Source organism: Sarcophilus harrisii, chromosome 2 (genome assembly GCF_902635505.1).
Source record: "Sarcophilus harrisii chromosome 2, mSarHar1.11, whole genome shotgun sequence".
Classification (NCBI taxonomy): Eukaryota; Metazoa; Chordata; class Mammalia; order Dasyuromorphia; family Dasyuridae; genus Sarcophilus; species Sarcophilus harrisii.
This window is the reverse complement of record NC_045427.1, coordinates 47,514,390-47,536,533: the sequence shown is the minus strand read 5'-3', so window position 1 is coordinate 47,536,533 and position 22,144 is coordinate 47,514,390. Positions and strand designations below refer to the sequence as shown.

The window sequence follows — 22,144 nt, the reverse complement described above, 5'->3', positions numbered from 1 at the left end:
AGACCGATACGGCCAACGCTAGTCTCTCTCCAAAGTTGCAGATCTATGCAATTTCCTGAAGCCACCAAACTCAAAACAGAAGTCATTCTTTTCCCCTTTCTTTTTTAAAAAAGTTCCTCTCCCAGAGATTTTCTTCGCAGCTCTGTGACCCAGGAAGCGAGTTTAGGTAGACGCTCCAACCCTTATCACCCGTTTGACCCCGTAGGTGACCCGGGCAAGTCACTTAACCGTCGCCTGCCTCAAAATCCTCATTTGCAAAATGGATATAATAATAGCAACTACCTGCCAGGAAGTTTGCCAAGATCCCGCGAGACCCCTCAGTGAGCGCCCGGAACCCGGCGGGGCTGAATGAGTGGCTATTTGCTCGCTTGTCTCCTCTGAAACAGCGCCCCCCGGCGGTCCTGGCTCTCATCGCTGCCGCCTGGTTGCCTTCCGTAAGCCTCGCAACGCCTATTCCCCTAAAGGATAAGTTGGCCCCTACTAGCAGGGCCACCCCCACACCAGCCTTAACCACCTCCCATACGCTCAATTAACATCTGAGTTTGTGCCGTGGTCATTTTCCAACCGCGTCAGCCTCTCCCTGAACTCCTCGGGGCCCAGGAGGGGGCGTCATTTCTGCAGCTCCTTTTTACAGATGACTTGCCCAGGGTGGCACAGCCTGTGTCCGAGGCCAGAGCAGCTTCCCAATTGTTAATGAACACTAACTATCTCCAACAGAAATAAGCACGTTCTCCGTGGCATTTTGGCAGCCCGGCCTTCCCCTTCCCCCCCCCCCCCCCCCCCCCCGGGCCTCGAGGGGCGCTTAAAAGGCCTGCCCCTCCCCCCGCCCCAGTCGTCCTCGCCGCCTCCTCCTCCTCCCGGGAATCCTCTGCCGTCTCTGCGGGTTCGGTTCAGACGCGGGCCTCTGCATCGGCTCTTCGTGCCCCCCCCCCCCAGCCCACTCACTGCCCCCGCCGTATCTTCTTCCCGAGCCTGCCCACAGACGCGCCCGTCCGAGCGAAGCTCTCCGAGGGCAGGAGCTGTTCCGCTCTTATCTTTGTCTCTTCGGCGCGTAGCATAATGGTCAGAACCCGGCAGGTGCGTAATGGATTCTTAGTAAATACGAAGGACTGACTGACTGACTGACTGACCGGCACGTCTCCGTTTTTGCTCCTCCATCCTTCCCCTTCCTCCGCGCCTCCCGCCTCGCTTTTCCGCAAGGTCTCACGCTGAGGGCAGCGCCTGTCTCTTTAAGCGCGGCACGCACGGCGTGCACAGTACGCACGGCACGCACGGTAGGGCGCGGCGCGGAGAGAGGAGGGGGCGGAGCGGCCCGGCCCGGGCCAGGGAGAGGAGGAGGAGGGAAGCCCGCTCTCTGGAGAGAGGCGGTCGCGGCCTGATGACGTCGCACAATGGCCGGCCCCCGCGGGTAGTGGAGCCCGTTTGTTCCGCCCGCGTCGCCCCGAAGCCGAAGCCGAAGCCGGAGCCGGAGCCGGAGTCGGAGCCGGAGCCGAAGCAGTCAAGGTCTGTGAGGAGCGGAAGGACCGGGAAGACGCCTCTCCGCGCCACCGCTCCCCCTCCCCCGCCCCGTCCCCCTCCTCTCCTCCGCGGCCGCCCTCGCGCTGAGGTGAGGTGAGGAGCGGGCGCCGGGGGCTGGGCGGCGGCGGCGGCGCAGGCCCGGCCTGGGCTGGAGGCCGCGGCGGGGGCCGGCCGGGGGGCGGCGGCCCTGGAGGAGAGGCCGGGCCGCGCGCCGGGGCCTCGGAGGCGGGGAGGGGGGAGGGGCTCGAGCACTTCAGTGCTCGTGGCTCCCCCGGCGCGCGCGAGAGTGTGTGCGCGTGCGCGCGTGGGGCGTGGGGGGGAGGGGCCAGGTTCGGCGCCCGGCTCCGTGGGGAAGCGGCGCGCGCGAGGGGATGCGGTCCGAAGCACGCGCGATCAGGTTCCCTTCCTGCGTCCCCAGGGCGGGCCGCTGCCGGCTGGCCCCTGGAAGACCCCGGCTGTGCAGGGGGCTGGCCAGCTGGGACGGGTCGCCCGCGGGGATCGCTGCTCGGCCCGTGCGGAGCTGTCACGCATGCCGGTCCGAGATGCCGCGGCCCACGCCGCCCGATCACAAAGAGCAGCGGCCCTGCTTGCGGAGGCTCCCCGCGCGGAAAGTTGGGGCGAGAGAAAGTTTTGGGTGGGGAGCGCCCGGAATGTGCTGCCGGCGCTGCGGGCCCCGCTCGCAGCAACTCGGAGCGGAAAACTGCCACGTAAAATCCGTGTCCTTTTGATTAGGAAGGTGGAAACAGACTAGGAGGGTTATTGATTGGTTCGAGGTAACTGTAGCAGTGGCAGGGAAAGCATGAAGATTTCGGCTCTTGTGCACGTTTTCTCCCAGTAGCGGAGCTAACGCTGAACCTAGACTTTGTTACGGCATCTATCTACTGTGCTTTGCTGTGGAGAGTGCAGTTTCGTGCATAAACCTTTAAAAATACTTAGAAGTTGCAAGTCTTGGTGCAAATGGTGTTTCCATTTTACAGATGAAAAAGAGACTTGTGAGAGTTGATTAAAATCTCTAAACTCATCGTCAAGTTGAGGTGTGCATTTATTCAGCGCTTACTATGTGTCAGGAACTGTGCTAATTTAGGAGAACTTTATAATTTTTTTTTAATAAGAGAAGAATGGAGTCCCATTAGTCTGTATTTGTGAGTGCATTTCATTTTGTGACATTGGTTTTCTTTGTGACCTGCAAGCAGTCCTTCAGTCATTTAGCTCCTTTCGGGGATAGGGGATTGGGATCTCCTCTTATTCCATATCCCTCGTCCCCACACTTATGGAGGATTGCGGGCATATTCTCATCAAAGGATAAAACCTTACCCATTGATTGAGCCATCTTTACCAAAGTCCAGGAAATCTTTTTACTTTAAGTTGCTGATAGCCAGTTTCCTGAGGTGGGAGTGCGTCCCAAGGCTTTGGGTGGTGATCTGTAACCAAAAAGAAACAGTATTGCCATTTCAGAAAAGGTACAGTAAAAACTTAACTGTGATCAAAATGTTTTTTGATTTTACCACATTTCATTAATTCTTGATAAAGCAGAAATAACTGCCCCAGGCTTCATTGAGAAGTCATGGATCAGTGAATCTCATTGTTAAATTTGAGGGAAATTATAAAAATGCTCTGTTACCAACCATGCTGTTTCTTTCTGATAGTGTTCACCTTTTAGTTTAGGTAGTTCTCTTTTGAGGTCTCTAGTTGCGACTATAAAGTAGAATGCTTTACAAAATAGAATAAAAATAAGCATATAAGAGCTCATAAGCCAAATGAATTTTGACCTTCAAAGAAGTCACCTTGGAAAGCTACATAATTGTTTGAATAATGCTGTTATTGGACAAAACATTTTCAGGAGTCTTCTTTGCTTTCAAAACCTTTATGAGATAAAGAAGAATACCAGGATGATTATTTATAGGACTTGTTTCTTAACTAAAAATGTTATTACCCAGTTTGATCTTACAATTATTTATGAGATCAGGTTGCTTTTTAATTTTCTAAACTCAAATTGTTCCTCAAAGAACAAAGACTTGCCACTATTGAACATATTTGAAAGTACTGTCATATACTCTGAAAGAGAAGTTTTTAAAATAAATAAAATTTGTAATTAACTAAATAAAACTTGTAACTAAAATTTTCTTTTGGCTTATGAATGAGCTGAATTTGTTGGAATAAACGTGTTGCCTTACAGGATGATTGACATAATTTAGGGATAAAAACTTAACTAAATTATTTTTCTAGTTGCTTTATAATGGTGTGGAATAGATAATTGCATTCTTGAAGATTGTATCAGCAGAGCAATTTGTAACAACTTTTTGAGTAGGGGTCTAGCTATATTGCTTGTTTAAGGATCAGTGTAGCCCAGTGAAAGCTCATCACTAGACAGGGTAATGAATTTATTTGACACCTATAATCCATTAAAATAGTCTGTGTAGATATGCAGTTATTACAGACGTTCTGTGGAGAGAATATTCACGTTGTTGAAATCATGAATCTCAAAATTTGTGTCTTAAAAATCAGTTTCATCACTTCAATCATATCTCATGTATCATAGTCCAGTCCTTAAATGTCTGAACAGGGGCCTGAAGATTAGACTCTAAATCTTGACATGAATTCATGATCATAGGATGGTTTTAAATCCTCTAAGAAGACAAAATTGGCCAAAATTGTTACGTCAGCTAAGTCTTTTGTTAAGAAAATGTCTCATTTGTTAAAGTAAAGCCAAGTGTTTTGTTTTTTTTTTTTTAAGCTAGTCCTTTTATAGTGTAGAGTGTTAAATATGCAAGGAACACTAGAGATCCTATGAGACAATGTGAAAACACCATGAAAATTGTAAAATTACATGTAGCTCTAAAGTTGTGGTTGTTGTCAATATTCTTTTTAGGGATTTAGTCGTTACAAGTAGTCAGTGACAAATTGAAGAACCTGATCTCCTGACTTAGTACAGGACTCTCTGACTAAACCGTGTTGCTACAACTGGTCTCATGCTTCCTTCAGGTGCCTGTGGATTCATGGACCTAGAGAATTAGAACTAGAAGGGACCTCAGAGACCCCGTGATGCAGCTCCCTCATTTCACAGATGAGGAAGCGGTCCTGGGAAGTTAAGTGACTTGCCCAAGGTTCACAAAGGTAGGAAGCAGCCTCATGGGTCACAGGCTTTTTCCCTTATGCTAAAGATTATTTTTATGATACACCGGCTTTCAGATTTCTCACTGTTGTGTTGAAAAGAAAAACTTCAGAGAGTAAAACCATTTATCTTTATAAATTTTGTTTAGTCTTACAAGAGAAGGCAAAACTCACTGTCTAGAAAGCGAAGGCTTCCTTCTGAGAGTAGTAGTCTTGTTTAATGCTTTTTATTACTCCGGCTCATTCTTATGAGTACATGAAAACTGGTCTTCAGCCTTAAAAAGGATAAGGAATGTAATTTGGGGAGTTCTTGTGAGTAACTTCTTCCAACATGCTAAAGCAGAACTTTAAAAGAGCCAAATTTAGAAAGGGACAAGTGCTTAATTTATTTTATTTTATTTGCTGAGGCAATTGGGATTAAGTGACTTGCCCAGGGTCACACAGTTAGAAAGTGTTAAGTGTCTGAGGCCAGATTTGAACTCGGGTCCTCCTGATTTCAGGGCTGGTGCACTATCCAGTAGGCCATCTAGCTGCCCCTTAATTTTTTTTATAATTTAAAAAATGTATATGTGTTTATATCTGTCTGGTGTAGTACCGTTTATAATCCCAGATTCAAATCATAGATAAGTTTGCCATTAAGTAATCTTAAGACTGAGGCCTCATATATGATGCTTCTTTTGGCCATCACTATTCCTTGGGCTTAAATAAGCTATTCCACAGGAACAAAAGTAAGACATAAGTGAACACTTGATTGTATACATTTCTCTTTTGGTACTATGTAAACTCTTTGAGGGTAAGAGATGTTTGATATTTTCTTGGTATCCCTAGTTTTTAACATAGATCCTGACATATAGTAGGCACTTAATAAATGCTTCTTGATGAGTCAACCACTATTGGAAGAACACAATTCAGAGGAAATGTCCCACTATTGTTACTGTAGGCAGTTCCCAGTTTAGGAATGAGTTGTGTTCCACAGGATCATTTTTAGCCAGTTATTTGGAATTTGTGAAGTAAAGCTTTTTCCATAGAAACAGTTCTTATAAATGGTACTTTTACCATTTTACCATCAAATAAAATGGAAACTTAGGTTTCCAGAGTAGCCCCCAAAGTCTCTTTAATATATAACATGATTGAACTATATATAATATGTAAGATTTCTTACATTTTTTTTGAATCTCTGAAATTTATGCAAATAGGCAATGAGATTATAATAAAAGGTGTGGAACATTCTAGGTTGGAGCTTCACTGGTGCTTACAGGATGAGGGAGAATTTTGGGTAAAGAATGAAATCCATAGAAATGAGATATTACTCCTGGTGGCAGAAATGAAAGCTGTCATCCAGAAGGCAAGTCAGGCTGTGATGGCTATAACTATTTCTGTTTGTAAAAAGTTATTTGAAATCTAATGTTTGCAAATTGGGAACTACTTATAAAGGTCTTTCCATGTAGAAAAAACATCGCAGGTTTTAAAAATGAATTTTCTTCTGTTTACTTAGAAGTCCTTTTTGTGGATTGGTTAAGACTAATTCAGTCATTTCTAAATTTCTCATTTAAGGTTTTACAAGTTCAATTTTACCTAAATGTAAAATGCAGTTGGTTCTTTACCTAATTAAATTTAAACCAGATTAGAATGCTTTATAATGATTTGTCTATATGTGTAAAGGTCTAGAACGAGACTGTGATAGATGGGGAACGTAAGAGCTTTGAGTAAGAGAATATGTTGTAACCAAAAATTAGGCTAGATGAGGGTTGGACCAGATAGTAATCTTTAAAATCCACCTATGGATTTTAGTGTTTAGTAGACTATATGCAGGAGATATTTGTAGCCCATCAGGTACATAGTTTTAGCTATAGTTTCAATTATAACTTAATTTTGTAGATAAATTTGCTTTTTTTAGGCAGTCTTTGAAATCTGGCATCTGCTCATTTCTTAGGTGATAGTGGCATAGATAAGACATTCTTTTAAGGATTTCCTAAATTAATCCACGTAGAATACAAAGGCTCTTTAATGGTAACTAAATAGCCTCTGCAAAAGTGTCTCTTTAGTATATATATAGTATGTTGCTACTGTCCCATCACCAGACCTTGAAAAATTAGGTTTTCATCTTGTTATAGTTTAGGCTACTGACCTTTTGGCAGCTGTTGTTAATTGGTGCCTACCCTTGACTGAGGGAGAGGAAGTGAAAAGTGTCAGTAGACGGATCAGAATTCCTGTTCTTTCTGGAGCAGAGGATCAGTTTTTTTCTCCCCCTTCTAGCTTTATTTTTTGCTTAAAGCAGCATGAAGCATGAAATTCAAACAGGATAGCTTTGCAAAAAGAAAAGATCCTCAGTTTTCTCTCCTTTCCATTCCCATTCAAGGATTTTTTTTCTCCTTTTTATGATAGTGTAGAATAGTTTATAGAATAAGATGTGGGTCATCCTCAAATGTATGCTTTTTAGTGATTTCAGAGGGGTGAGAAAGCAAGTGCCCCATATTTTCTGTTAACGGCTCATACATGTCTATTATTCTTTCTATTTTTTTTTTCTTCCCTTCCTTCTGTCTGGCCGGCCACTTTCTGCAAACAAGTCAGGGATTAGAGGGCTAACCTTAAAATTAGGAAAACTTGGGTTTAAGTACTGTTTCTGACACATACTAACTGTGGGATCATTGACCTCATTACCATCAGGCAACTGTCTTAAGACTCTTACGTTACAGAGTTGCCTAACTTCATTGATGGAGGGAGTTTGAACTACCAAATTGGCTACACAAGTGAAATCCCAGGTTCTAAACAGACACATCTTAAAATAAATTTTCATCACATGTCCCTCAAAGAGAAATTTTTCATTTGTTAAAACAATTGTTTTCTGAGTTGTGACTTGAGAGCGAATTTCTAGATTTGGGCTCTACTTTTATATGTTTTTTTACCTTTGAAAGGAATGAGCCCCAAAAACTTTCTAACCAGTAAGCATTGAATTATTGCTAGGCTTTTTTGCTCCAGATCACCAAGATAATAGTGTGCTTGTGATAATACTGTTTGGTTTCGTTACTGAGATTATGGTAGAGAGAGAAAACCTCAGAAGTGGGAGGATTTGTGTGAGGCTGTGTTAGAATGGGGTGGTATGTCATGGAGGGCATAGCCTGAAACTAATATTCACACAATGCTATTTAAGGAAAGACTGAGGTAGAAGTCTCACCAGGACACAAGGTTAGCCACATTGTGTTGTATTGAAATGCACGTTGAATTTAGAGTAAAAAAGACCTGGGTTCAAATGTAATTACTGATGGGGGGACGTTGTGTGAGGGAGGGGGTGGAATTGAGAAATACCCTATCCCTGAATATACCATGTGACTTTTGGGCAAGCCATTTCCCATCTCTGACCCTGGTCTTCCTCTGTCATCTAAGGGGGTTGGACTAGATAATCTCTAAAGTCTCTTTCAGCTCTAAATCCTGTGATGCTGTGAATGTAGCCAGTGTGTACATCCCTGTAGATTTCAGAGGACTGCATGAAAACTGCTCAGTGTTTTTTCTGCCACCAACATGCAGAATGAAATTAGTAAATGTCAGCCATCTTGCCCTGCATTTAAAAACAGGAGAAGGAAGAACAAAGTACCCTCCTAAAGCATCTGAGTGGGATACCAGCATGTGTGCACTTTATAATTAAATCTGGAGTAGTAAAAATAGACTTGAATATCTTCTGAAATAGAGCAGAATGAGACTGTCAGCATCATGTAAGCACAGCTCTCGTAATATGGAGAATTTTCTACCAGAAGTTCTTCTCTACAGGTGAATATACCCATTGGCAGTTTGTATCAAAGTCATGAGTCACAATTTTGGTGGGAAGGAAGGAGTCCTTCATTGTAGAATTGACAGTGTCCACTAAATTACTTGACAATACAAAATGGCCTTAAATATTATACTGAATTATGGTCTCCATTTACTATCCTTGAAGGCCAGGTTATTTATTCTTTAATTCGTAGCATTCTAAATCTTTGCTTCTGTGGGCATCTTTTGCATAATTAAGTGCTTTTCTACTTTTAGAGTATAAGTTGATACAGATAAATCCATCCCTTCCAGTGGATAGAGTTTTCCTGGGTCATAAAATGGACCAATAGTGCCCACTGTCTATTATCCTAACTTATTTTTAATAGGTATTCTGATCTGGGTGGATGTTAACACAGTATCTATACATGAAAAGTGACAGGCACCAACGTGGACACCCTTTGAAATGCATGCTGAGAATTGCTAAAGAATTGTCTACAGTTATTCTGCTTTAGGCCCCTAAGGTTAACTCTAAAGCAAAAGGTATGTTTATGGCTTACAATCTGGTACCATGTACAATATCAGTGGTTACCATGTGGAGGCCATCTTTAATTTCAAAAGCAACATGTCACATAAAATCGTATTATCTCCTGCAGCAGAAGATCTTAATGACTTTTTTTTTTCCTGGTAATTGTTATAATTAAAAGGGGGGAAATCATGTTTCATAATTGTAACATTGAGCTATTGCTTTAAATTGCATTTGTATTTAAGGGAAAGTAGAGTTCAGGGAGGTAACATGTTTAGAATATGAAGGATCTTATCCATTTGACATAATTCGCTTAAATTGTCATTGCTAAAAATCTCAAGTCATTTACAGATATCACATTAGTTTATAATTCTTAATTAGATCTGTATGATTTTAAAATTAATTACCTGTTTTCTTTTCAAATAGTACAGTAGTGATAGTTATCTAGATTGAGTGCCAAAGGAGTTGGGTTCAAATCCTTGCTCTGCCAATTAAGACCTAAGGTTGGGCTGAGCTCAGTCCCCTTATCTCTAAAATTAGGGAGTGCTGAGGTCCCTTTTCAGTTCTAAATATATAATCCTAGGGAGCATAGATTCCGTAGTCTGGGGAATGAGTCTAAATTGTAGAAAATGTGTAGGCTACAAGTCAGCTGAAGGAGAAAGATACACACTCCCTTTCTCCCCTTCAGGCCAGGAGAGCTAAGAAGTAAGATTTATTTCTTGTGTTGAATTTGGTAAATGTATATATTTCTTTTCTTTTGTAGACCAGAGGATACTGATGGATGTGTGTGAGAGCCCTGATCGAGATCCTGGATCTCCAGAGGAAGAACAGCAAGAGCTCTCAGATGATGACATTCTAAAAGAAAGTGGGTCTGATCGCGAGTTGGATGGAGAGGGTGGGAGGGGCACTGATTTGGAGGAAGAGGAAGAAGATGCAGCAAGGGCATTGAGTCAGGGTGAAGAGGAAAATCATTCAGATGAGGAGGACCGATTAAGTGAAACCAAATCTCAGGACTCTGATAATAATGATCAGAGCAGAGATCTTAAGAACTCTCCATGTCGGGAGGAGGAGGAGGAGGAAGAGGAGGAGGAGGAAGACAGGACAAATGATCTTAGAGATGAAGCCTCTTCAGTCACTAGAGAACTGGATGAACATGAATTAGATTATGATGAGGAGGTTCCTGAGGAACCCACAACTACTGCTCAAGAGGATGAGGCTGAGAAGGCTGGTGGAGAAGATGAGGACGAGAAAGGAGAAGGTACTCCAGAGGAAGAAGAAAAATCCAGTGGTAAAAATGGGGAGGAAAAAGAACACCCAGAATCTCTTAAGGAGAAAAAAAAAGAGGAAGATGATGGAGAAATAGATGATGGAGAAATTGATGTAAGTAAAGGCCTTGAAAACTAATATACATTTGAAGTTTTTTAGCATTCCTGCCCATTCCCAAAGAAATAAACAAGATTTTCTGTGTATTGGGCATAAATTTGTGCTTGTGTATACACACACATTAACTGCATTGCCCAATGTCATTAATTGATGATCTGAAATGTGACATTAGGCAAAAAGATGTAGGGGAAACAGTTTATATTATTAAAAAGTGATTCGCTGGGGTTCCATCATTTTATAGGACTTGGTTTAATATGTCATAATTATAGTGTACTAAGGATGCCATTGCAAAATGATAATGGTCCAGGAAATGTTATAAAAGATGTTCCCGGACTAGTCACTTGGCTAATCATAATAAGCATGACGTGGTGCTTGTCAGATTGTATAATTGAATTGAAAAATAAATGGTCATGGATCAGTTTTGTTCATAGTACCTTGCTTAGTAAACTTCACTGATCATTGCTGCTTATGCCATATAGTACAGTAAAAATGGGAAAGAAAATGCCTTGAAACTCAAATTTAGCTAATTTACTATCTGCTGGATTTGACTAAAAGTTAGTCAACAAAAAAGAGTAAAGTTAATTATTTCAAGTGTCAGTTTTGGATTATCAGATTTGTTTTTTTGTTTTTTGTTTTTTAATGAAGATCTAGTAATTTTGATTATTCTTGCTTGTTTGGATTATAGATAGTAAATTAACCTTAACCTGGATAAGGAAAGTCAATTGTTCTAATATTATATTCATGTCTCACAAGCCTCTAGCAATGGATTATACTTTCCAAAGAGCAGAAGGCTACTATGTTTTAGGGAAAAGAGGTTTTTTGGAAACTGGGAAGCAGCATGGTGCATTAGGAAAGCACTGGGTCTAGAGGCAGAGGATCCAGCCTTCTTTTCCAGGGCCATTATCTTCTTCAATATCTACCACATGCTGGTCCTGCAGGGATGATCAGAACGCTCCCCATTTTCAGATTCTCTCTCTTCCATTTTTACTCGGCCCATTCTCCTCCTTTGAAGTCCACTCTATCCAATTATGTCACTCAATGTGGAGCCTAGTGGCAATTATATCACACGTCATAATCTCTTTTTTCTCAAAAAACTCCATCCCTGCCTCAGACGTTCTCTCAATCTCGAATTACTGTTTTTATACTAAAGGACTTTAGAAGTACATATTGATATTCTTTCAACTACTCTACCCTCTCAGACCTTAAGTTCCTCAAATCTAGCCATCATTCCACCTCAACCACACACAGAGAGGAGCACACTCTTGCTCTCAAAGTCAGTCAAAAACTCTACAGTTCCTATCATTCCATGTCTCTTTTTGCTTTACTCCTAGCTTGTACTTTCCTAAGCCATGACCCCTGTATTTGCTACACTTTTCCTCCCTTCCCATCCTCAACCTTTTACTTAACCAATAGTATTCTATTTGATCTTCTACTCTCAAATACCATGTTCCCTTGTCTTACCCCTACTCATGCCTTCCCACATATTAATCCTGGATTACTCCCACTATGTACCATCTTTGTTCCTATTCACTAGGCACTGAATGTAACTAAAAGAAGTCACTCAGTCATGCTCACTGGATCTGCTACAAATTTGAGTTAATCTCAACTGGGGTCTCATTTTTCTTCTCTTTAAATGAATTTATGTCACTTGTAGCATCTGTACCAAAACCTCTCTTCTTTAAAACTTTCACTACTATTCTGTCTCCTAATGCTTACAGTTGAAATTCAAAAGTGGAGGTCATGAGAGCTCCTTTTCTTCTTTCTCACATTCCTAATATCATTAATGTCCCTTTTTTCTCATTTATTCTAGTTGTTTATGAAATGTGGTCCCCTTGAGTCAACAAAGCCAATTCTTTGCTCTCATTCCCTTCTGTGGTCCCCAAAGGTTGTTTCCATAATCTTTCATTCCCTTTTTCTAATTGTCAGTTTGTTCCTCTGTTTTCTTTCCTGCTACCTATAAATCACTCATTCTTAAAATAAATCAAAAAACCACCCCAGGATCATTAGATCCTATCATTCTTTTAAACTATTGTCATATTTTCCTTTCCTTTTTGCAGCTAAACTCTAGAAAAAGCTGTTACAGTTGGTGCTTTAATTTCCATTTTTCTCTATCTCTAGCTGTTTTCCATTTGGCTCTTTTGGATTGATGATGATCACTTCCACATTTATCAATAATTACCTAATCTTTTTGTTTTGTTTTTTTAATTTTTAATTGCCTTTTCTTAGTTTTTCTCCTTTTTGATCTCTCCATAGCATTTTACACTATTAACTTAATTCTCCTAGATAGATAGTCTCTCTAGATAGAAAGAGAGTCTCCTAGACACTCTGCTGTCTAGGTTTTCATATAGTTCTTCTACCTCTCTTAATTAATTAGACTCTTGCTGGATTATCATCCTTATCATGCCTCTGTCCTTGGTGTTCTTCTCTTTGAAATTTCTTCCTTAGTGACCTTATCAGCTTCCTTATTTATATTATTTCTATGCAGGTGACTCCCAAGTTCTCTCTCTCTCTCTAATCTCTCTCAGTCCTACATGTCAGACTGGATATCTTGTAAAAATCTCAACAATTCATTATTTTTTCCCCTGTTTTAACCCAATGCTTAGAGGTCAAAAAAGCTATAAAAAATACTCTCAAGGTCTCTCTGAAGAACTTGATATCAGTTGTGAGACATGGGAGATGCTGGCATACAACTGCCCAGCATGGCATGCTTACCTCAAAGAAGGCACTGTCCCTCAGTAGCGCAAAGGAAATGGGAGAAGGGCAAATCTAGAGACATCTCTATTCCAAATGTTCACAGATAATCTATATCCACCCTATGCTAGAGCCTTCCATGCTCATTCATATTCAACTAATTAGCCATAGTCAAACACACTGTACGTTAGCCCCAACATGATGATGTCAACCTTTACCCTCTTCTCTTCTGATTTCTCTATTTCTGTTCATAGTAGAGACAGCTAGAAGTAGTGAGAGAGTCTTGGAGTCAGGAAGATGTGAAGTCAGATCTGGCCTCAGATACTCCATAGATGTGTGACCCTGGGCAAGTCACTTAACCACTCTCTGCTTCAGTTTCCTTACCTCTAAGGAGATTATAATAGCACCAAACTCCCAGAGTTGTTAATAAAGATAAGATGAAACAGTATCTGTAAAATACTTAGCACATAGGCCTGGCAAATAATAAGAAGCTTATAAATGCTTGTCTTTATATAATACCATTGTGCCTCCAGTTACCCAAGTCTCTCCCTTAGTGATGGTCTCAATTTACTCGTACTACATACCAGCTATTTGTCAAATCTTGCCATTTGTACCTTTACAATATCTCTTGTATTTATCTCCTTTTCTCTACTTAGTACCTGCCACAGTAGGTCTGGCACTTCTCACTTCTCACCTGGGACCATCACAGTGGCCCAATTATAAAGCCTCTCCCTGCCTCATGTCTTTCTTCTTCCATATAGCTGCCAAAATGTTTTTCCTAAAATGCTGATCTGATTGTGTTAGTCTCCCTATAGAGTAAATCCCAGTGGCTCCTTATTACATCTGGGGTCAACTACATTGGTCCAACTTTCCTTTCAAACTGTTGTTATCTATCATTCCCACTTAAATGTTAGACCCAACCAACTGGTGTTCTTATTGTTGTTCATATGTGACATTCCATTGTCCATCTCCACACCTTGACACTATCTCCCATATTACAAATTTGTTACCTTCACCTCTTAGAAACCCCAGCCTGTTTTGAAGATTTCGCTTTAGTGCCTTCTACACTGGATCCTTTCCTGATCTGCTGCTGGCTGCTAAGACTTCCCCTCATTAAGTAATATCACTTTTGTTTTTAGCTCCCATGCAGATATTTGCATTGATTAACATACATTTATTAAGCATGTGAATCTTTGATCTTGTTCCATTTTCCAATAGAATGTAAACATCCTTCATTAAGAAACTGTTTTGTTGTTACTTGGTATCTCCAAATGCCTGGTATAGAGTAGATCCTTCATATTTGTTGGTTAATTCGAATTCCTTCCACAGAGACACTGCCCATGTGACTTTGGCTACTCAACGTCCTTGACCCTTAGATATTCTCATCTGTAAAAGAAGGTTGATGTAGGTGACTTCTGAGGTCTGTTCCCACTCTAATTCTGCAATCCCTACTGAATGAATTCTAAATATCGTAAAACCTCAGATAAAATGATGTCACAAAAATGGGATGTTCTTGTGCACTAAACTTTGGTTAACCACAAAACCTTTGTATTGTTACTCATATTGAAAAATCTTCCTAAAATATAATAGTCTTCTTTCCTGTTGTAATAGGAAATGAATGAGAACTGGGATTTAATCCGAATTATTTGCTTATTTATTTTTCTGAGTGGTATTTTGTTCCTATTTGACCATTTCATTAGTTAGGACAAAGTACTCATTACAGTGTATTGTTTCCCTTCACTCTCATTTAGGACTAGTGTTCTTTAGAGAGCAAAATAAATCCTCTTCCACAAACACAGGCCATAATTCTTAAGTCTTAACCAATTCACAATGTATTCAAAGATGAATAGATGGGATAGTGTAGATAGTCTACTATGAATTCTTACCAAGATGAAAAAATACATATTATCCTGGGATAATACTGTATGAAGGACCAATTTTTAAATTTTTCTTTCCTCCTTCAAATCTTGTGTCCCATAATAAATTTAACCTGTTATCAATTGCTGGGTATTGGTCCCTTTTAGGTCAGTTTTCATTGATATTTATTTGTATATTTTCTTTTTCAAACATGCCAGTATTGACTTTTCATTCCTCTTTAATTTTGCCTACTCTATACTGCTTTAGTATTTGGAAATAAGTGGAAAATCAGTACAAAATCTTTAGTTGTTTGGTACAGGATCCAGCATTTAAAAACTGTAAAATACTTTTGGCTTTGAATGACATAATGACTTTTACATATTTATTACATGAAGCAATGAACGTTTTTATGCTGTGATATGTCGGTTGTCTAAAATTTTCCAAATTAAGAAAAAAAATCTTATACTTGGATTATCTTTTTTAAAAATTAATTAGCGCATATTCATAGCATCCAGGAAGGTTTTGGTTGATTTGGTTAGCAGTCATCTCACTTAAATCTTTTTAAGAATAACATAGAGATTTCATTACCAAAGGAGATCTTGTCTTGTTATTTCATTGTTTCTTTATCTCAGGATCTAGAAGAACTACAAGTATTTATTAATTGTGTTAATTCTAGAAAGTGACTTGAATTTGTCTTTTTTCTCCCTATTTTACCAGTACTTCTTTGTTAGGGTGACATACACACACATCAAGCTATTTGTCCTTTTAAATTATAGGTTATTATTGCAGGTAAACTGCTCGCTTCCTTTTTCTGTTCCCATCACTTTTGTAGTCTTTACTTTAATTAATTATGACATCAAGGCATATATCAAACTCTTTGAACATGTTTTACTTGAACCAACGTTTTTTACTAATGCTTTGTATCACTCATTTTTTCCCATGATAAAATTTTCTATTTATGGCAAACTTTTGAATTATTTTGATTGCAAGGTAAAGGAATAAAAGAATCATTGAAACTGATTCATGAATGAGACTCATTTTAATGAAGGATTTGAGTCCCGGTCCAACCAGGCCAGCCTTCTTTCTTTGATGGGGATTCTACAGGGGATAATGTGACATGACATGGTCAAATTCTTTGACATAAGGTCTTTTAGGATCTTCTTAGATTTCCACTGGCTCACATCATTTTTATAGGTGAATTATCCATGAATTTATTAAGCCTTTTAAAAATATATTTCATATTTTCAAGTCAGGTAAAGTTTCATAAATGTGTAGTCTGCATTGTGAATTGGAACTTTTTTGTCCTAAGCTTGCCATTTAATAATAGCTAACATTTATGTAGCACTTTAAGGTTTGAAAATACTTTGCACATATTGTCTCATTTGATCTTCAAAACAACCCTGTGAGTTGAGGTAGGTGCTATTATTTATCCCTGTTTTGTGGAAAACTGAGGTAGAGAAAAATTGTAGAGTGAGGATTTTTCCCTACTTGTGAATGAGGCCAGATGTGAAATATTTCTGAGGGGCATCTTTTCATTTTAATATTTTAGGATTTCATGCACAAGCCCATTTTTGTTTTCACTATTTCATTTGTGATTTTGTATCCTTCAATTACATTCTTTTTCAGTTTTTTGCTTTTCCAAATTGGTCTTATTTTTTTTTTTATCTCTCCTTTACATACCTGTTAAAATATTCTTCTGTTCATATTATCTCTCTTAAGATCTTCTGAAGGTTTTTGGCATCTTTGTTATCAGTTTATCTGGGTGGAATCTATTATGATTTTTTATACAAAGAAGAGAATATATTGTCAGGTTTCTGTTATTCTTGATGATGCCAGCATTTTGCTATTCTTTTGGATCCCATTGAGCCATTGTCTTATGGGAATGTTTTGTATCAATCTCAAATTCAAAGAAAATTGAATGTGGTTTTATTTGCTGAGGTGATCACTAGTATTACTCTTTATTATAGATTCTGCCCTCGCTAGATAAGTTTGAATCTATTGTCTTTTCTTTGCCTTTTGGTTATTTTGGTCATATTGTATGGTTCTGATGCCTGGTAGATAATTATCAGATTATGAGAAGCAGGCAGCTGTTTGGAAGACTTAAGTTGAATAATCAACAAACTAAATGTAGCTTAAATTGTTCTTTAAGTAATTTAAGTAAGTAAATTGGTTGTTTTGATTTTTTTTTTTTTTTTTGATTTAGGTGTCCCTTTTCCTAGTGTTTTATGCATATTGTAAGATTTATATTAGTAAAACGACAGTATGCTTTAATCATCTACAACTTAGAAGTCTGAACTAATTATTTGAAAATTCATCTAGTTATATTGTATTTTAAAATTTCATAATTGGAATTTACAATTAGAACATTAGAGTTTTCAGTTCATAATGGTCTTAACAATATTTGTCATGTACTCATTTTTGGAAATTATTGTCTAATATAATAATATGATGATACCTATATATTGTTTAATAATTTATATTTACATATACATGTATGAATGTATGTGGGGAGAGAGAGAAAGCATACGACAGCACACATGGCCTTGCCATGTCCCATGCACTGTGCTAAGTGTTTCTACACATATTATTTCATCTGATATTTACTACAGTCCTGTGAGGTAGGTACAGAATGACTTGCCCTATGGCACACACCTGGTAGAATCTGAAGCCACATTTGAACTCAGGTCTTCTTGACTCAAGTTTGGTCCTCTGTCAACTAAGTCACTTAGTTATCTATAATTTTATTATCTATGCTTGACCTTCTAGGACTAACAGGAAGAGTTAAGTGACTATAAACCTTTCTAAAAAGGTTTTTCCACTGTGAAAAAAGGAAAAAAGAAATTGTCTTTTGAGGTTACTTTTTTTATAATTTTACTGAATTGACTGTTACAGTTTCTTAATAAAATACATTGAGAGTTTTTCAGTGTATCATGCTGCCTAACCATTTTCAGTTAGATTGACTTTAATATTAGATGTAATATCAAGTAATGATCACATAATTTTATGAGATAATCTTTTTCAAAAAGAGCTAAATGGAAAATGGGAAGAGAATAGACTTAAATTACCATAAACAGTATGAACTTGATGCTTTCATAAAAATAAAAGACCTCTACTAACTTCCTTGGGAAAGATTAGCTTTAGAAATCTTTCATTTTAATTGTTTAAATAAGGTTTTCATAATCTCAAAACTGATTTGTTCTTAAAATTTACTTTCAGAAAACATAAAAAATTAACAAGCCCATAACATCTTATCAAGTAGAAAATATTTTGTACGACGATAATAAAACAATTTTGTATTATTTACATGATATGATATGAGTTCTTCACTTAATGGGCTCAGGGAGTGTCTTATTTTCAGAATAGATGAAATACAGATATTACTATTTCAGTACTTTGACGAATGTGTTTTCATCAGTGTAGATATTTCCACTGCTTATCCACATTCTCTCGTTTTATATGATTCTTCTGTCTTCTTCCGTCTTTTCATAAATCCTCCAAAGAAGACCTGCCTTACGTGGCTAAGGGAGAGGGAAACAAACATTTACCAAGCATCTTCTCTGTGCCAGAAACTGCATTAAGTGCTTTGCAAATATTATCCATGCTATCAGCATGTAAAAGGCTTTTCTCTGGATGTTTTATGCCTATCTATTTAACTTTCATTCTCTTTGTAATGAGCCAACCTCCTTTTTTCATGAAGCATGTCATGGATAATGACTTTTACTCTACTTGTCATATGCAAGTCCTTGATGGTAATTTGTTACAGCCTAGTAATACCTACTCCTAAGAATCAAATCATACAAATATTTATGCTTTTAAAATGTGTCCCATTACCAATTAAACTCATAATAATAATGCTATTTCTGCTGTCTACTTCAGAGTTGTGAGGAATATACAGTGCAGACTTTAAATGGATTAAATTGTGAAGTACAAAAAACTCTTTAGTCATTTATTTGCCTAACTAGCCAAATTTTCTCATCCTTTACAAATTTAAGTTACCCATGGGGAGATAGTTGGGGTTGGTTTGATTTTTAAACTCAACCTGAGATTCTCTGGTTAATATCAAGAACTCACCTGTCAATATAGATCAACAGCTTGTCTGTAACTTAAGTAGGCTTTGAGCAGGGGTGGGGAATGTCTGACTCTGAAATCATCTGCTCAGGCAACCTCAGGCAATGATGAACTGATTGCTTGATACCAAGTCCCCATGCTTGACTTCTTTAAGTTGGTAATTTTCTATGACCCTCAAATGATGTTATAAATATCTAAATGGACCTTGTTAGGTCCCCACCCTTGTCTTGAGAGAGTAGCTTGGACCACTGAAAAATTAAATGATTTGCTCACAATCACCCAACTCGTATGTGTCAGAAACAGGTCTTCCTGATTCCTGGCCAGTCTGCATCTTATCCATGGACACTGAAAAAGAAAATAGCCACAGTTTACTGCCTCTGGCTTTTCCATATATAAGCATCATGACAGTAGCACCTTGTCCAGATTTCTCTCTCCTGCTTGTTGTAAAAAGGAACTTTTATCATTGGAATTTCTGTTACTTCATCTTATTCTCTGTTTCAGGATGATGATCTGGAAGAAGGAGAAGTAAAGGATCCTAGTGATAGGAAGGTGAGGCCTCGTCCCACCTGCCGATTCTTTATGAAAGGTAATTGTATGTGTAGTCAGGTGGCTTGAGACCATCATTTGTAAAAGCCTGTTACATCCCCCAAAATTGAGAGTGACTTATTATTGAGAGCAGAACAGTGTTCAGTACGCTGGAATCTGATATTCTCTGGGGTCCATGCTGTGACATTATTTACAATCTTGTGTGTCTTGATACCACATCCCACTGTACCCATATCTGATCATTAATAAAATAATTGATTAACAATAACCACCATACAGTTGGCAATATAGAAATGATTATAGTACCAGGGCCTTATTTAAAAAAATGTTTTGTTTAAAAAAAATTGCTTCTCATAAGGAAAGGCCCTTTTTACAAGGCCAAATTTTGAAGGTATTATCTTTGATCATGTCCCACCTCTATAAGGTGGGTTCCCCCTTTCAACAGGATGCAACAGAAACATTCTCGGCATGGATTTCAAAGCGGAGCAGCCTTCAGAAAGAAACGGTGATCTTTCTTCTCTATGAAATGAAGATTTTTATCTTTAAAATCTGAACTAACACCTGTTTTCTTCACTTTTATCTTCTGTTTTTACTTTGAAACTTGCTTTAAGATACTATGGGAAGAGACTTTAATTTTGTGTTTGTGTCTTTTTTTGGTTATTTTTTTCTTTTTGTTTTTCATATGGAAAGGCTTTTTCATTTGTGATTTCAGAAACTCAGTTGTGCATTATGAATTTGAAATTAATTTGTTTAGCAGGCTGCATGCTATATCATGTTCTTTTGACCATTTTATTTGCTATGATCTTACTTATTCTTCCCTATCAAAGTTGTAAAATGTTTTTTTCTTCTCATTTCAACCTACTTTCTTGCTCCCTTTTTTGACATTTGTTAATGCCAAATTAACTTTTCTCCCTCCTGTTTTTAAGATCAAAGTTCAAACGTACCTAATGCAAATGGTGATTTGATCTTTATCTAATTGCTATTCCCAAATCAAAATGTCATGTCATGATTTAAACTTGATTAATTTCGTTTGCATGTGGGAGAACTTAAAGTAGATTGTAATAATAAAGTTATGTTTAAGAATTTTAAATAAGAAAATTAGTCAAAAGAAAATTTTGGAATCATGAAAAATAGAATTAAAAAACATCTAAATTCCTTTCCAGTTCTAAAATTTTGATTCTCTGCTCCTTCCTCTGAAATGACTTATAACTAGTTAAAATTAGTGATGTAATCTGTTCATATTTGGTCTAGTACAACTTCTAGTCCTCTGGCTTTTATGGAAGTCTTAACTTCTGGAAGGATCGACTCTATAATACAGATAAATAAGGGAAAATAGACTTTGAATGGGGAGGCAATAATCATTGAGAAATCCTTATGTTTCAGGCAAAAAAATTGTGTATAAGATGATAAATGAATATTAACTTATTTAGGAAGAAGTGGTCCCTATATCAGCTTTCGGGAACCAAAGAATTCCCCACATAAAAGAATAGAGAAGCCTAGAATTACTTAATCTAGAGACACAGAATAATCTTATACAGCTCAGTAAATTCTAAAGGTAACAGCACAGCACAGAACAATAATTTATATTCATAATGATGGCCTGAGTTATTGAAAAAGCCAAATATGGCTTTGTTATATTCAGCATATTCTGTTTAAGTAAGCTGGGTAGTGTAATGTATTTTGAAAACAAAAGTTACTGAAATAAATTGATTTTTTAAAGGATTAGCTTTAGTCATCTGGAAAACTTCATTCCTTAATGCATGTGAGGCATCACCGCATATTCAGATACAAATTACCTAGGCATTCTCAAGAATCGTATGGAATAACATAAAAAGCACAGAGGAACTTCAAAGATATTTAAGTCTCATTGCTTTATTTCATTTACCCAATTACTCAACAAAATTCTACAATTTGTAGTCACACTAAGTTATGTAGTTCTGTGAAATAGTTATTTAGTTTTGAGGTGACTATCCTAAATAAAAGTTAAACAAAAATAGCCATGATTCGTAGATATTTACAAAATGCTTCATATTTAAACACCTTCACTTCACATATATAGTTTTCTTTGAATTTAAGACATGAGTGAATTGGACATTTAAAAAAAAATTTCCATTGTCATATTTTAGCCTTTTAATGTATGCTTCTTGTAGAATGTGGACCAATTCCATTCACCGTATTGGTTCTTTCCTATATTTTCACCACTGCTGGCTTAGTTTTTCTTCATTTTGTATTGTATACACATTGTATAAAAGTATAGCCATGGAATTGATTTCTTTAGTTTCACTGTATGCATTCCTAAAGATATCAGAATCTTTGAATATTAAGATATTGGAAACAAGATAGAAAATGGTTGTTGAAAGCTTTGAATTATTTAGTTACTTAATTTTATCATTTTCCTTGGCTTACTGTCAAATAAAGCTGAACAACAGTATATATGAAAATGTATGGTTTTATTTTAGCAGCTTCTGCAACTTTTTTTTTTTTTTTTTTGTCTTTATTAATGTTTTATTTTTAAAAATCAACTCTTTCTCATTCAGGCTTAATGGAGGAAAAGTGGGAAATGGGGACAAGAGTTAACCTAACAAGTTGCAGTTGCACCAAAGAATTGAAGAAAACCTAGTTAAAGATTATATCTTTAAGCAGTATTCACTTTGAAAATGGCAGTTTGGTAAAGAATTATTCTATCATAGAAATTATTGCAGT

At 38.0% G+C, this 22,144-nt stretch overlaps 1 protein-coding gene across 6 annotated transcripts in view; it reads left to right on the top strand.

Annotated features, from left to right (window-relative positions):
- The first annotated feature begins 1,191 nt into the window (after positions 1–1,191).
- The window catches only part of ZC3H18 (zinc finger CCCH-type containing 18), an 85,807-nt gene continuing 64,854 nt past the window's right edge, over positions 1,192–22,144 (top strand). For 2 of the 6 annotated variants that reach the window (XR_004231631.1, XM_031950154.1), the window contains exons 1-3: positions 1,192–1,503; positions 9,660–10,276; positions 19,397–19,481. Coding sequence is in view for 5 of the 6 variants with exons in the window: in XM_031950154.1 (XP_031806014.1) it covers positions 9,674–10,276; positions 19,397–19,481 (688 nt within the window). In the remaining variant the exon portion in view is untranslated. Of the gene's footprint in view, positions 1,612–5,174; positions 8,395–9,659; positions 10,277–19,396; positions 19,482–22,144 lie in introns of those variants that run through there. The other 4 variants (XM_031950156.1, XM_031950155.1, XM_031950158.1 and 1 more) reach the window with 4 other exon arrangements.